This window comes from Rhea americana, unplaced genomic scaffold, assembly GCF_003343005.1.
Source record: "Rhea americana isolate MKP2758 unplaced genomic scaffold, rheAme1 scaffold_127, whole genome shotgun sequence".
Classification (NCBI taxonomy): Eukaryota; Metazoa; Chordata; class Aves; order Rheiformes; family Rheidae; genus Rhea; species Rhea americana.
This window is the reverse complement of record NW_028185339.1, coordinates 899-13,454: the sequence shown is the minus strand read 5'-3', so window position 1 is coordinate 13,454 and position 12,556 is coordinate 899. Positions and strand designations below refer to the sequence as shown.

At 36.1% G+C, this 12,556-nt stretch overlaps 2 protein-coding genes across 3 annotated transcripts in view; one reads left to right on the top strand and one right to left on the bottom strand.

The window, feature by feature from the left end:
- Positions 1-6,369, top strand: part of CCDC88A (coiled-coil and HOOK domain protein 88A) — a 95,725-nt gene extending 89,356 nt beyond the window's left edge. Inside the window, exons 33-34 of one of the 2 annotated variants that reach the window (XM_085326061.1) lie at positions 515-614; positions 1,763-6,369. In XM_085326061.1, the coding sequence (XP_085182187.1) occupies positions 515-579 (65 nt within the window). In that variant the 3' untranslated portion in view covers positions 580-614; positions 1,763-6,369. Of the gene's footprint in view, positions 1-514; positions 615-1,762 lie in introns of those variants that run through there. The other variant, XM_085326062.1, reaches the window with a different exon arrangement.
- A 1,592-nt stretch (positions 6,370-7,961) lies between these two features.
- LOC146600145 (prolyl-tRNA synthetase associated domain-containing protein 1-like) lies at positions 7,962-9,550 on the bottom strand. Its single transcript, XM_085326085.1, is given in 3 exon segments — positions 7,962-8,255; positions 8,257-8,402; positions 9,481-9,550. Coding segments are annotated over 3 exon segments (510 nt in total).
- Positions 9,551-12,556: the final 3,006 nt, after the last annotated feature.

Here is a 12,556-nt window from a genome sequence, read left to right as displayed (position 1 = left end):
AATGAAAGGTTTGCTTGATGCTTTGCTTTAAGTGAACAGTAAATTAAGATACTGCATTTTGCATGTTCAATCTGTTGCATGGAAAGATAACTTTCTGCTTTGCAGGATTGAATGTGAACATTTCTGTAAATGTGTAGGAGGTTAAAAATGCAAAGGAAGATGTCTTAAGTTCTCTTCTAGATTCAGCAAACTTTGATTACGTCTATGTTTGTTTTGTTTTTCCTTCTCAAATGGGTAGAAATTTAGACCTAGTATATATAAAAGATGAGTATATCTGCTTGGGCTTTGAAAATAATATCTGATTATTTTAAATTCCAAGATGAATTTTAATGAGCATAGATGAGTAGGTAGTTCCAGTTATTTTCTTCTATCCCTCTCCATTGTCTTTTCCTCTAGAAAAAAATACTTTTGTATATCTTTTTGCTYTACTAATAGGTAGAATGTATGTTAATGCTTGAGGGTTTTTTATGTCCTGATAAATACAATGAATAACATGAAATGCTTTTCTCTGCAGATGTGGAAGCTATACCAGAAAGCAGAAATGCAAAAAGCAGGTCTAGGGAGCAACAAAGCTCCTAATTCTGTTACCCACTACATGAGATGTGGGCCAAGTGGTGAGTTTCCTGCCCAAAATGTAAATGAGATTAATTTCATTTACAACAAACTAACAGCATTATATATAAGAACAAGTGCACATTGCATTAACCGGACATAAATACTGCTTGCTTAACTGGCTTCTATCTTGCTTTTTACTTAAGCCAGAACAGCTTATTTTAGTTCAGTTATTTTGCCTATAGAGGCAGGGAACATCATCCCATTTCACCTATAATAATGCCAATTTATTTTTCAAATTTCTCTTTAGGTGAAAAGTTCAGTACAATCAGATTATGAAGTAATATTGAAGCAGATCTTAAAGTGACAGATAAATCTAAAATAATAGTTTAACAAAACAGTTTAGTTTTATAAACTATATAGGGAAAGTACCTTTATATGAAACTTCTCTTTAGTATTCTGTCCTTCTCTTGACCTCATTAAAACATCTTTAGTGTATGCTACTAGTGCTGTTAGTTCTGTTAGTTACTTAACTCTGTATTTTAAACTTCTACGCTTTAAGCTTTTCTTATGTTCTCTCTTCTTTTTCTACCTTTCAACTCAACACAGAGAGAAAAAGTGTCCTTCAGTATCTCAATATGAAGCCTTTATTTCTGAAGTAACAAGACAGCGACTGTAGGAATCATTAATAAAAATTAAGGGAATTTTTTACAATTCTTCGTGACTAGAGCAGGCAAGAAATAAAAACCTACCTACCTTCCTTCTTTCCTTGAATCAAGGAGCTCTGCTGGAGTCTACTGCCGAAAATTGTTAGATGGTCTTAGGAATTATTGCACATTGCACTGTTAAGATCTACTGAATAAAGGACAGTTCTCATCTCCCTAAGGACCATGAATTTTAAGGTCTCAAGAATTGCTCCAGGAAAAAAAAAATACTTCTTTCTTCTTCTGTTCATGAAATTAGCCACTGATTTGCTTAGCTTCTGCTAATAATTAGCCAAAAAACATAACTAGCAGTTTATATTTAGTTCTGTAAATCTGAAATAAATGCTGTAGTATTTTGTTGAAATTGACTGTATATACAGATTAAAAAAAAAAAAAAAACCTCACAGCTTACTGGCACATCACTGCCTTATTTGGTTAGCATAATCCACATGAAATTGCTGTTAAAAAAAAAAAAGTTATGCTCTTCTTTTTTTGCATACTGCAAGAGAAAAAACTGTTTACATATGTGAAAAAACTGAATAACAAAAAAATGGGAGTTATGGAATATCACATTATACAGAATATAATGTTCATCACTTGTGTTCTTCACATTCCCAAGATATATATGTTCGGATGTTTTTGACAGGAAATTGTCAGGTATGATTTTTCTATAACCTTTTTTTTAAATATAAGGTTGTTTTCAACAAATGACATTTCCAAAATAAGATTGTCTTATGATGTTTATGTGTTAATTAATCTCTTTATTGTTTGTCTTTTGACATGAGCTGATTGTGGCTTAGGAGATCTTTTGATGGCAAAAAGAAATGTAAATAATATCTTACACATTTTTCAATCAATTCCCTTTTAAGGTTGTCTTTTATTAGTAAGATWTATTTTGTTTGTTAATGATTTACATTAAAGTCAACAAATGTTAGTACTTTTAATGCTTGTATACATTTGTTGTCTTAAACTTTTGCAGAGAGCTCACAGGAAGCATTTATGAACTTAAAAGCAGATCCAGAATTTATTAACTATCAGAGTTTTKTTTTATTACAAATCAGTAAGCACATTCATATTTCTGTTTTAGAGGTTTAAGTTAAGAGTGTAATCTCCTAGTGTCTAGTATTCCAAACAGACCCATACTTAACTTTAACCTACAGCTATCTCTATTCACATAAGTAAAGGTAAGCATGACAGTAAGTATTTGTAGAACTAGAGTTACAGACTACTTGTCAATTTAATCACACTGTTCTTTTGACAATGTGATAGAGCTGCTGCAACTGCTTCAATAATAACTTGTTTTTTCAGGCTTTCAGGTTTTAAGATGTATAAAGTCTCAAGCTGTCAGGGAATAATTGGAACAAAATCATTTTTCACTGGAGAATGCAGTTCAACAGATGCAAAACCATCCTGGCAACACATTTTGATTGAACTGAAATTTTGTGAAAAAGAGGGGGAAAAAAGGAAAGTTCAGACAGATTTAGAAGTGGAACACTTTAGTTTTTTTTWTTATTTGTTTTGTTTTGTTTGTTTCTTTAAAGTGACTTCATTATTTCCTGATGGAAAATGTCACAAGTTCTAAATCAAAACAGACTTATTTTAGCACTACAAATGTTTGTTCAGCCTGGGATTTTTTTCATGGAGAATTTAAAATTTTTCCTTAAACGAGACAAATTTTGCAGCTCTCCAGCAGATAGAATTTCCATTCTTTGTACATCTCTAAAGACATTTCTGGTATTTTATTAAATCCATGAGTTAATTTTGATTGTTGACTTGTATATACAAGTATCTAGTTCTGCTCTGCTTATTCTCAGTGTCAGATTCTCACTCATTTCAGTGGAAGCGAATAGAGCTTTGCAGGGTATCAACACTTAGCCAAGCGATCCTACATGTGGTCAGAAGCCCACAGCACTCCTGAAATCCAGTGCTATTCAGCCATGATGTTTTTGTAAGCAGCTGGATACTAGTTGCATGTGAATTAATTTCTCATGTGATAACTGATATCATGACCTTTCTGAAAAGGATTCAGGGCATTCCAGACTGTTGATTGACTGCTACAGGACATCAGCAAAAGGGCAGGTGAGATGCAGGTGCAGTGTGTCAGGGCCTGTATATACTACAGGTAATCTAGGTGTTCCTAAATGCATTTAAAGCTTGGGGCATATGTGAGTTTTTCCCACAATACAAAATGAGCCAGACATAGGCTGGATATGCTCTAAGAGAAAAGTACTATAAGCAATAAGAATTTGGTGTTAAGCCTGATCTGTGCCATTTCTGTACTGCAATATAAGYATAGCCATAAAACCTGAAGGAAAAGCTACCTTCACATAATTCAGAAGACACATGAAATCTGTAATGCCATTAGCCCTTATTAAAAAGATAGCTGTTACGAAAGAGAATTGAAATACCTTAAATATTAGGAAAATGCCTCTGAGTCTAGATTTTCATGCTTTCAGACTAATTTCAGGGTCTAATTGTTGCTGGGTTCTCTTTGCTCTCCTTGAAAACATTGAGGATTGATACATTTCAAGATACTAAACCCTAATTTACTAATAATATCATTGCTTTTAGAAGAGCACACGTGTCCTGAATGAACAGATTTAAGCTTGAGTGCCAGATGCTGTTTGTATTCATGGAACCTGTGCAGTTGTGTGCTTAGATATATCAGATACTTAAAGACCCTGGGGAAAGTACATGAGAATGACAAACCGCTGTGACTGTTGCATGGCATTTTATCTCATGATTTTCTTTGAGAAACATGATGGGTGCACATACGGTTTCATCCTCGCCATGCCTAGCCGTATCATTTTTCTCAACGTGGGCATCTCCTGGYTTTTTATTTATTTAGCTCTTCTCTATATTCATTAAGTTGTCCAGGATTACCTGTCACAATTTCCTACATTGCTTTTTGGATGTTATTACACATTCTTAAGACATCTGTGCAATCACTGCCAGGGTTTAGATACAGATGACAGTGTTACTATTAAGCTTATGAAGCGTATCAGAAGTGAAATCCTCCCATTAAAAAAATATAAGCGAAGTTTCCCCATATGAGAGAATAAGCAGAGGTTTGAGAGAGAGATTGGCTATAGACTTCATCCTTACACCTCCTGTTAGGTCAGAGTTCAGCACAGGTCAGATGTATGTGCTGGAGTCTTGACTATTGTCTTTCTGTGCTACTGAAAGCAGGTTTCAAGCCTCTTTATCCACATCAGTTCAGAGACCAGAGCTGGATTTTGATTTGTGTTCACTAAGTTAGCCAAAAGCAGCAGAAGGACACATTTGCATTTTAGGAGATCAAAATTTACTTTTCCCAGCACTTTCCTCTGCAAAGCAGTTCAGAACAGAGGAGCAGTCACAAGGTTCTCCATGGTCTGATTTTTTTTTTTAATTCTTCTTTCTTGAACTGTACCAAACTTACGTAAAGCATTTAATCTTTCTGGTCTATGCTCTTTAAAAGAAAGAAAACTATTTGGAAGACATTTCATCTTTTCTAAAACAAACTGCCAGGGGAATAATACAGCAGCTCTTGGGCAACATACAATAGAACGGCACAGCGGTTTACAGCAAGAATTGCCAGATTTGTCATTATTAGTTCAAGGTAACATGATGTTGTGATACCATAAATAAAAAAAATTCATTTATTTTCTGATGAAGCTTAGTCTGCTGGGGATTTGGTAGCATTCCCAGCATGTACTATTTTTAATTTTTTTAAAACATGATGCAGCCTCAGCAAAGGAGTTCATGTGTGATTCTTAGAGTTAGATGATAACATACATGTAAATAATACTTTGATAGTAATAAACTGCCTTAAAGGAATGTATCTAGGTGTGAAACAGAACTTTAAAAGCTCTTATTTAAAACTGTAATTTCTTTTAAGTATTGATTGAGGAATTTTTTAATGTTTACCATTGTATACATTTAATAATGTTATTAAAATGCCAAACCAAATAATTTTTGTTCTTATTTTATGTGTGTATATTTATACACACTTTTTCTGGAAACTGATGTTACTGGAAGGATGTTGATGTTGAATAATAGCTTTGTGGTCAGTTGGTAATGTGTTCAGTATTTCTTCTGAAAGGAAACCTATAAAACTATAGCAGAATTCTGTTGGACAGTGTGTAGTTTGTTTTGTGGTGTTTGTTTGTGAAGACCAGTAGCTTTGAACTATATGTTGTTATAGTATTATTTTAAAAAGACATAAGTAAATGCAAAAGCAAATCATTACAAATTTCCCAAGTGCAGTATTTGAAGCTTTGATTTTACATGGCCATTATTTTGGCTGAGGCAAGCCTCAATCACTTTCCAAGGAAAAAGGTAGTTAAATTTTAGGTTGTACAGACTTAAGATTTGTGAAGCATAGTAAACTGTACTATTATACATATGTCTTTAAAATACGCTGTCTTTCACATTTAAAGCTTTCTGGATTTAAAAAAAATTGACAGAAATCAAATATACTCTGTAATTTTTTTGGAAATGATAAAGGATTTGGGGTACCTCAAAGAAGAAACCTTTAAGGGAAGGGAGGGTGAGTATGAGGCCAAGGATTTAAAAAAAATTTTTACAGATGCCTAACTCTGTATCTTAACATCTTACTATTTTAATAATACATTTATCAATTCAGAGTTCTGTAGACAGTTCATTAATTAACCGGCTTCCAAAATACCAGATGTTCCTTTCAGTTTTCTATTTAACAAAAAAAACGTAAAATCACTTGTGTCTGGACAGCTTTCTGGTGACTTCCTATGGGTTTCTATTAGAATATTTTTGGGTCATATTCTTTCTATTTGATAGAACTGCCATTATAGATGGGATTGTTTGCATCTTTCTAGACGGGAGAATTTGAACTGCTACATCATGGAGTGTTTTGTAGATTCACCTCTCTGAATACAGGTGCCAGAATCTTCGGACATGAAGGAAATCGTATTAAGGTTGTTTGTCAAGTAACTTGCCTTGCCCTATAAGATGCTTTTTCTTTGCTTATTTAATGGTAGTTGCTCATTCCACAGAATTTAAAATCTCATTTTCTTAGTAGAAAATAACATAACTGATGTTTTCTTCAGCTCATAAAACAGTCTTGACCAYATATAATGAAACAGAGTCACCTTGACTGTTTTTGTGTCTTGTGTTYATTTGAAATGTTTCATTTTATCATTTTTACTGCTAGGTCCTTCAATATGACACAATAGCAAATAGTAATCAAAGATTGCAAGTCTTTTTACGTCGTCTTTTCTTCCATTTTCTGTATTACATTTTTTTTGTTTTCTGCCTCAACCTGTATTCATACTACTGCTTGCCATTTAGACACATTTCCTACATAAAGTAGACATTTTCATTAGGCTGTTTTCAACAGCCCTTTTTGCTGTTGTCTTCAAATTTTGTCCCTCATTTTCACAACTCCCTTATCCTTGGGTTTTATGTGGGTACTCATTGGCACAGCATATTTACTGGACTTTGTGGACTTTCTGCTTCTTGATTCAAAGAAGATCTATTTGAAAGAGGTTTTATTCATTTGGGCAGGAGAGTAGAAAGAATTAGATTAGAAATTTAATGCTGAGAATGTGTTGGTCTTGTTCTTGCAATAGTAGATACTTTTCTATACTGAATATATATCACTTATTTAATGCCAGATCAGCCTCCCCACAACCTCTTCAAAGACATGGATGTTTCTACATGCAGTCCCCTCCTCCTGTGCAGAAGGGAGTGTCTCAGGTACATCTGCTGTTTCTCTAGGTGCTTCCCATATGCTGATTAAGGTTACAGTACAGCAGAGAACATGCATGTCCTCCACTGGTGCATGAATCAGTAGAAATTGTACACAAAAGTTAATATAGTCGCTGCTTGTATTAACTTTCTTCCCGGCTATCACCAGTAAATACTATACCCAGCCAGGAATCTAGAATACAGTTATTCTTCAGAGCTTTTCTGCCAGAAGAGAGACTAGTACCAGTGATTCACACCCCTGTATAATCTGCTTTTAGATTACTCCCTCACGTTCTGCCATTTTTGGAGAGGCTGTAAAATGGACGAGGCACACCATCTTAATGGGACGTTTGGTGGCCATACCATCTGGAGTTACTGGAAGAATACTTTAAAATTTCCCAAGGCAGGATACTAACCGGGAAAGTGAAAAGGAAAAAAAAAAAANAAAAAAAAAAAAAAAAAAAAAAAAAAAAGAGTGTAGACAATCAAGTATGTGCTGGACAGCATAACTAAGTTTCCCTCTCCCCTCTCCCACACCCAGGTAAAAATAAGAACAGGAAAGCAATATAGTAGGGGATAGATGGGTGCAGGTACACAATCTAGACATTTCTGTCCTAAGTGCATTGCCAAATATTTTAGAACTTTAATTCACTATTTCTTAATGATGTTATCTTAAGTTTCAGCATTTCAAGTGCAGTACCACATACTGAAAGTTCCAGTTTTATCAGTTTTATTATTAAACACTATAACATTATTTAAATAAAACCTTTTTCTAGCCACTGGTTACTTAGTGGTAGAATGCAAACATATCTTTCTTTAAAAGAATATTCTGTTAAACTTTTAATAACCTGAAGACAGTATTTTTTTCACCAGATTATAGAAGACAGATATAGGTAAYTGAAAAAGAGGAGCATGCCTATTTTTTCAAATTGTATTTGTAATTAAACTTCCACTAGTTTTGCTCTATAAAATTGATGCCTAATAATAAAAATGTGAATTTTATCTACTTAATATTTTTATCAAATGGATGATTATTGGGTCATGTCCTGTTGATTTCACGAACTTCAGAAAGTCTTCAGGGCTTAATCCCATGGTTGCAGAACTTGTCATTGGATGAAAATACACCTTTTCATGGCCACCTTCCAGAAAGCCAGCATCCAGTACAAACTTCACGTCTCCTTGGTCACAGAAGAGGGCTAGTGGTGTAGCACATCCTTGGCCCACTTTCAATTTTTCCGGCATGGCATTTTCATCAGCAAATCTTAGATTTCCACTCCCAACTCCCAGTTTTTTTAGCAAGATCAGTTAAATCAATCTGCCTGTTGTGTAGAACAGTCACCAACCAGAACCCTTTCTTCTTTTTGTCTTTAAGAAAAAGGTTTTTACGGTGACCTCCTTTCAAGTGTTGGACATATGGCATCATTTCTTCAACAGTGAATACTTGGAAAATACAATTATTATAGTGTGAGACTCTATATCCYATTAGATTTTTAGTAGCTTATTGACAGGTATTTTTTGTTAAGTATATAGAAAATACTGAGTGTTATACTAAGCCTAAAAACTGTACCCTTTTATGAAGAAATTTTAAAAGAATGCAAATAAAATACAACATATTGGTCCTACAGACTTTCTCAATCATTTCTCTCTGATGTATACAGCAAGCATATCACACTTCAAAAGTGGAAAAAGGCAGCTCTGACAGCATGGTTTTGTGCAGATCCACCATACATGGATCATTCTGATAAGGTATATGTATTTAAACTGGGAATGAGAGGAATACATTTGGAAAGGATTGTGCATCTATTGCATTTGCTAGACTCAGGTTTTGCACTGAAGTCCRCTGTTGACTGGTGGTCTTGAATGCTGAGAAATTCACTACCAGATAGTCCATCAGCATGCTTGAGCTCTTGAAAAAAACAGGGGAATTGGAAGGCAAAAGAGAGTTCTGCCAGCTGGGGTGTGAGTGACAAAATCCTGAAGCAAATGACCAAGTGGATATTCTCCCAACAGTTACGAAATATTTTTGCTAGGCTCAAAACAGAAACACAAATTTTGATAATTTCAAGATTGATACTTTTTTTTAAAAAAAAAGAACAACAAAAAAACCCCACACATACACCTGTAATCTATTTTGTCCTGTCATAAGTAGATTTTTATTTTTGTCTTGGAGAAAGAATAAAAGGTCTGAAGGAGGTAAGGAAAAAAGCATTACTAAAACTCCTCTTAGAATGTTAAAATTACAAACGTATCTGGAAAGGATTTTAAGCAGAGTAACTTGCTAATACACACGGCTGTGCAAGTCCTGAGCATGCTTTTTTCCAAGCGATGAGCTCCGGAGGTGGGTGTTCCCATCCCCCCCACCCCCCGCACACACACTCTGGCTGGCCCTGGCCAYGCAGGCACTACAGCCAGCCTCAAAACAAGCTCTTTTGAGCATCCGCCACCCCGCGGACGTGGCCTGGTCCCCACCAGCGCAGCAGGCCTACCTGAGGGTGCTCCACTGTGACAGCGGTGATACCCAAGCCCTGCAGGTGCTGATCCAGCATCTCCCGCAGTCCCACGGCCATTGGCAGCCCTGGTGCAGCCATGGCAGCCCGCTGCCCCCTCTGTGCCGCCTCCTGCCACATGTCACCCAGTGCAAGTTTTGACATTACGGAAAAGGCTCTAAGACATGATCATTTCTCCAACACAGGGTGCCGCCTCTGCCTTTCGCGCTGGAAACCACAGCATCTCTGTGAACAGCAGAGGCTGGGCGTGACTCCAAGGGGAGCTGCTGTGGAGCCGGCGGATCCCCTAAGGCCAGGCAGCAGCCTGGGAAGTAGCCCTCCAGCTCCCGGGTGGGCCCCAGCAGCCTCAGCTGCTGAGGAAGATCCCTCACTCTGCCACTGTAAATGCAATGCCTCAAGTTCTGCATCTCCTGTGCTAGAGAGACTTGTGCGGAGTCCATGTGATTTACCTTTCTTTGGGTGCTTGCATTTCAGAGTGATTTGCCAGCCTGGATTAAGAATTCAGAAGCTATTCTGGAAGTTGGCTTGTTCTGATGAAGAATAGAGGGCTGGATTTGCCAGCAAATAAGACCTGTGGGCAGTTTTAAGTAAGAATCTAGCTGTAAATGGAATGCATTTGTGTTAATTTTGGATAAAGAAAAAGCCCTAAGCTTTAGACTTGAGTATAATGACTGAATACGTTAATGCAATAATCTGGTAATAGTTCTAAGTTAGTTTTTTTTTTTTTTTTCTTTTTAAGTTAGATCTAAAGTGCGCGAACACAGGGTGCACTTCAGATAATTAGCAGTCTTGGTCATCTGGTCAAATTTAAAGCAAGGCCAGCTGAGATCACATTGCTAAGGTTCTTGTCATAAAATAAGATTTTGAATGGTATTTAGAATGGTCTCTAAGATGTTACTCCATTTCATGCTCTGCAGATAGATGAAGTAATTTGCAGAGACAACTAGCAATTGTATGAACCTATCTTCAAGCTGCAAGTATGACAAAAACACATCTATTCAAGAATTTCCWCAGAAATGCAAGCTGCTTTAATCAAACCAAAGGGAAGTGAATGTTATAAGCAAATTTGGACCTTGTATGATTTAAATGTTAGGCAACATCAGAGAAGCCATGACATTGTCTAAAAGGTAAAGACAAGACAGAGTTAAGGTATAAGGCTCTGCTGAAGGACAAATTTTGAGGGAATGCTAGAGAACAGATCTTGCTGTCTCCTTAAGAGACAGAAAGATCTGTCTCTGAGGCATAAGGAGGGAACTGGAAGTCAGTTTTTGCTACACAAAAACAGCTTCAGAGTCTCCCTCCATTTCAGAATCTTGGCAGCCCTACTCCATACTGCTGTCAAATATGATGCCCCATTCAGCACTATCAGCATCTGGCTCTCATTCCTGCCTTACACCACCATCAGCTCTCTACCTTCGTTCTTTAACCTCATTTAGCTACAGAAAAAAAAATCTCTTTAATGCTTCCCCTTACAGGCTCTCAGTACTGCCTCTGGAAGCTACATACGAGGAGACAAACCAGCTTGTCTCCTTCCTTGTCAGATACTGAGATTAAAATAATACACTACCTTGACATATGCTGTTTTTTCACATCTGTAGTATATTCATTTTTTCCCATATTATAACAAAAAAAAAGATATAATACAGAAAGAGCTGCATCTGGGAATCAGACTCCTGTGTTCTTGCTAGAAGTTGTAGACTACATCCAAGTTAACACAAAATCGAATGTGCTGCCTCCGACAGAACAAATGTCTGGCAAAGGAGGGTGTTATGTGCCTGTGGCCAGCTGGAATCCCTTCCTTCTTGCCTTCTTTTCAGACTAATAGCTGAAGCAATTTATATTGGGTCTGAGCAGCATCCACCTACATCCTCCCTTTYCTTASGTCTGCTCTCTATGCTCTTGAATTTTCCCAAAACAATCACAGCAATCTCTCCTTTGACTTTTTAAGAGACATGAGTCTCTATTTGCTTATGTCTTGGAGTTCCCTGGCTTGAGTGTTTCAGTAATACCAGATAAAATTTGATGAAACTCAGAGGAAAGATACATTTCTATTGATTAAATATAAATTTTTGCATACTAACGAGAAAACACTTGTTTGCTACACTTGTTCATATAAACCTTTTTAACCTTTTTTGCATGTGTGTTTACTGTAATTTCCACATGCTGATATATTGTTTATGAACATTTTCACTGAAAATGTTGCTGCTAAATAGCAAAAATTTAAGAGAAGTTCAAAGCCAGAAAAATCAAAATATACAAACTATGTATCTAACGGTACTTACTAAAAATGAGAACTACAAATCAAGATTTTTAAAGAGCAACCAATAATAATTAAGAATTGCAACTAATAGACAAAACAATTAATGGCTGCACAGCTCAGTGGAAAATATTTCTACATTCCAAACCATCATCCTGACATCAGATCAGAAATTATTTGTTTCCAATTTATTCCTCAAAAAAACAGGCAACCTATAATAAAATTATAAATTAAAACAGTATGAATCTGTGGTTAAAAGACGTGGATAAAATACAATCCCATGCTGAGAGCTTTATAGCAGTATACAGGAACGTTTCCAGACATCATCAAAAGAAAGCTTAAGTCAAAAGGCAGTTTTATGGTACACTCTGGTGACTGTTTTGCRTTGTAAATTAAACTTTCAAAGAATACATTATTCAGGTCAGTCAATCCAAAACTCACTGGATTACTTCCATCACCTGAAGGATCTCTGCACCATTGCATCTGGGCTGACAGTTAAGCGATGTCTGTGTCTTTGCAGCATGTTTTTACCTGACTTTTTTTCCCATGCAGGAACACAGACTGTATGTCACTTTTGGGTCTTTTCTACAACCATCTTTTCTACGTTTAAGTAGTGTTTTTATCATGGTTTAGTTTTGAGATTATTTCCTCCTTTTACATTTAGAGAAATTGAGGTGTTAGCAATTAAAAGCTAGAGCCAACTCAATTTTGAGAGTCATTATGCACAGCTGAACCAATGCACACTTTGTGAAGATCAGCCTTATTTGAATTTCCTTTCAGGAAAGATTTTAGTTCACAGACACAACTGAAGAACTACACAATCCATCCTT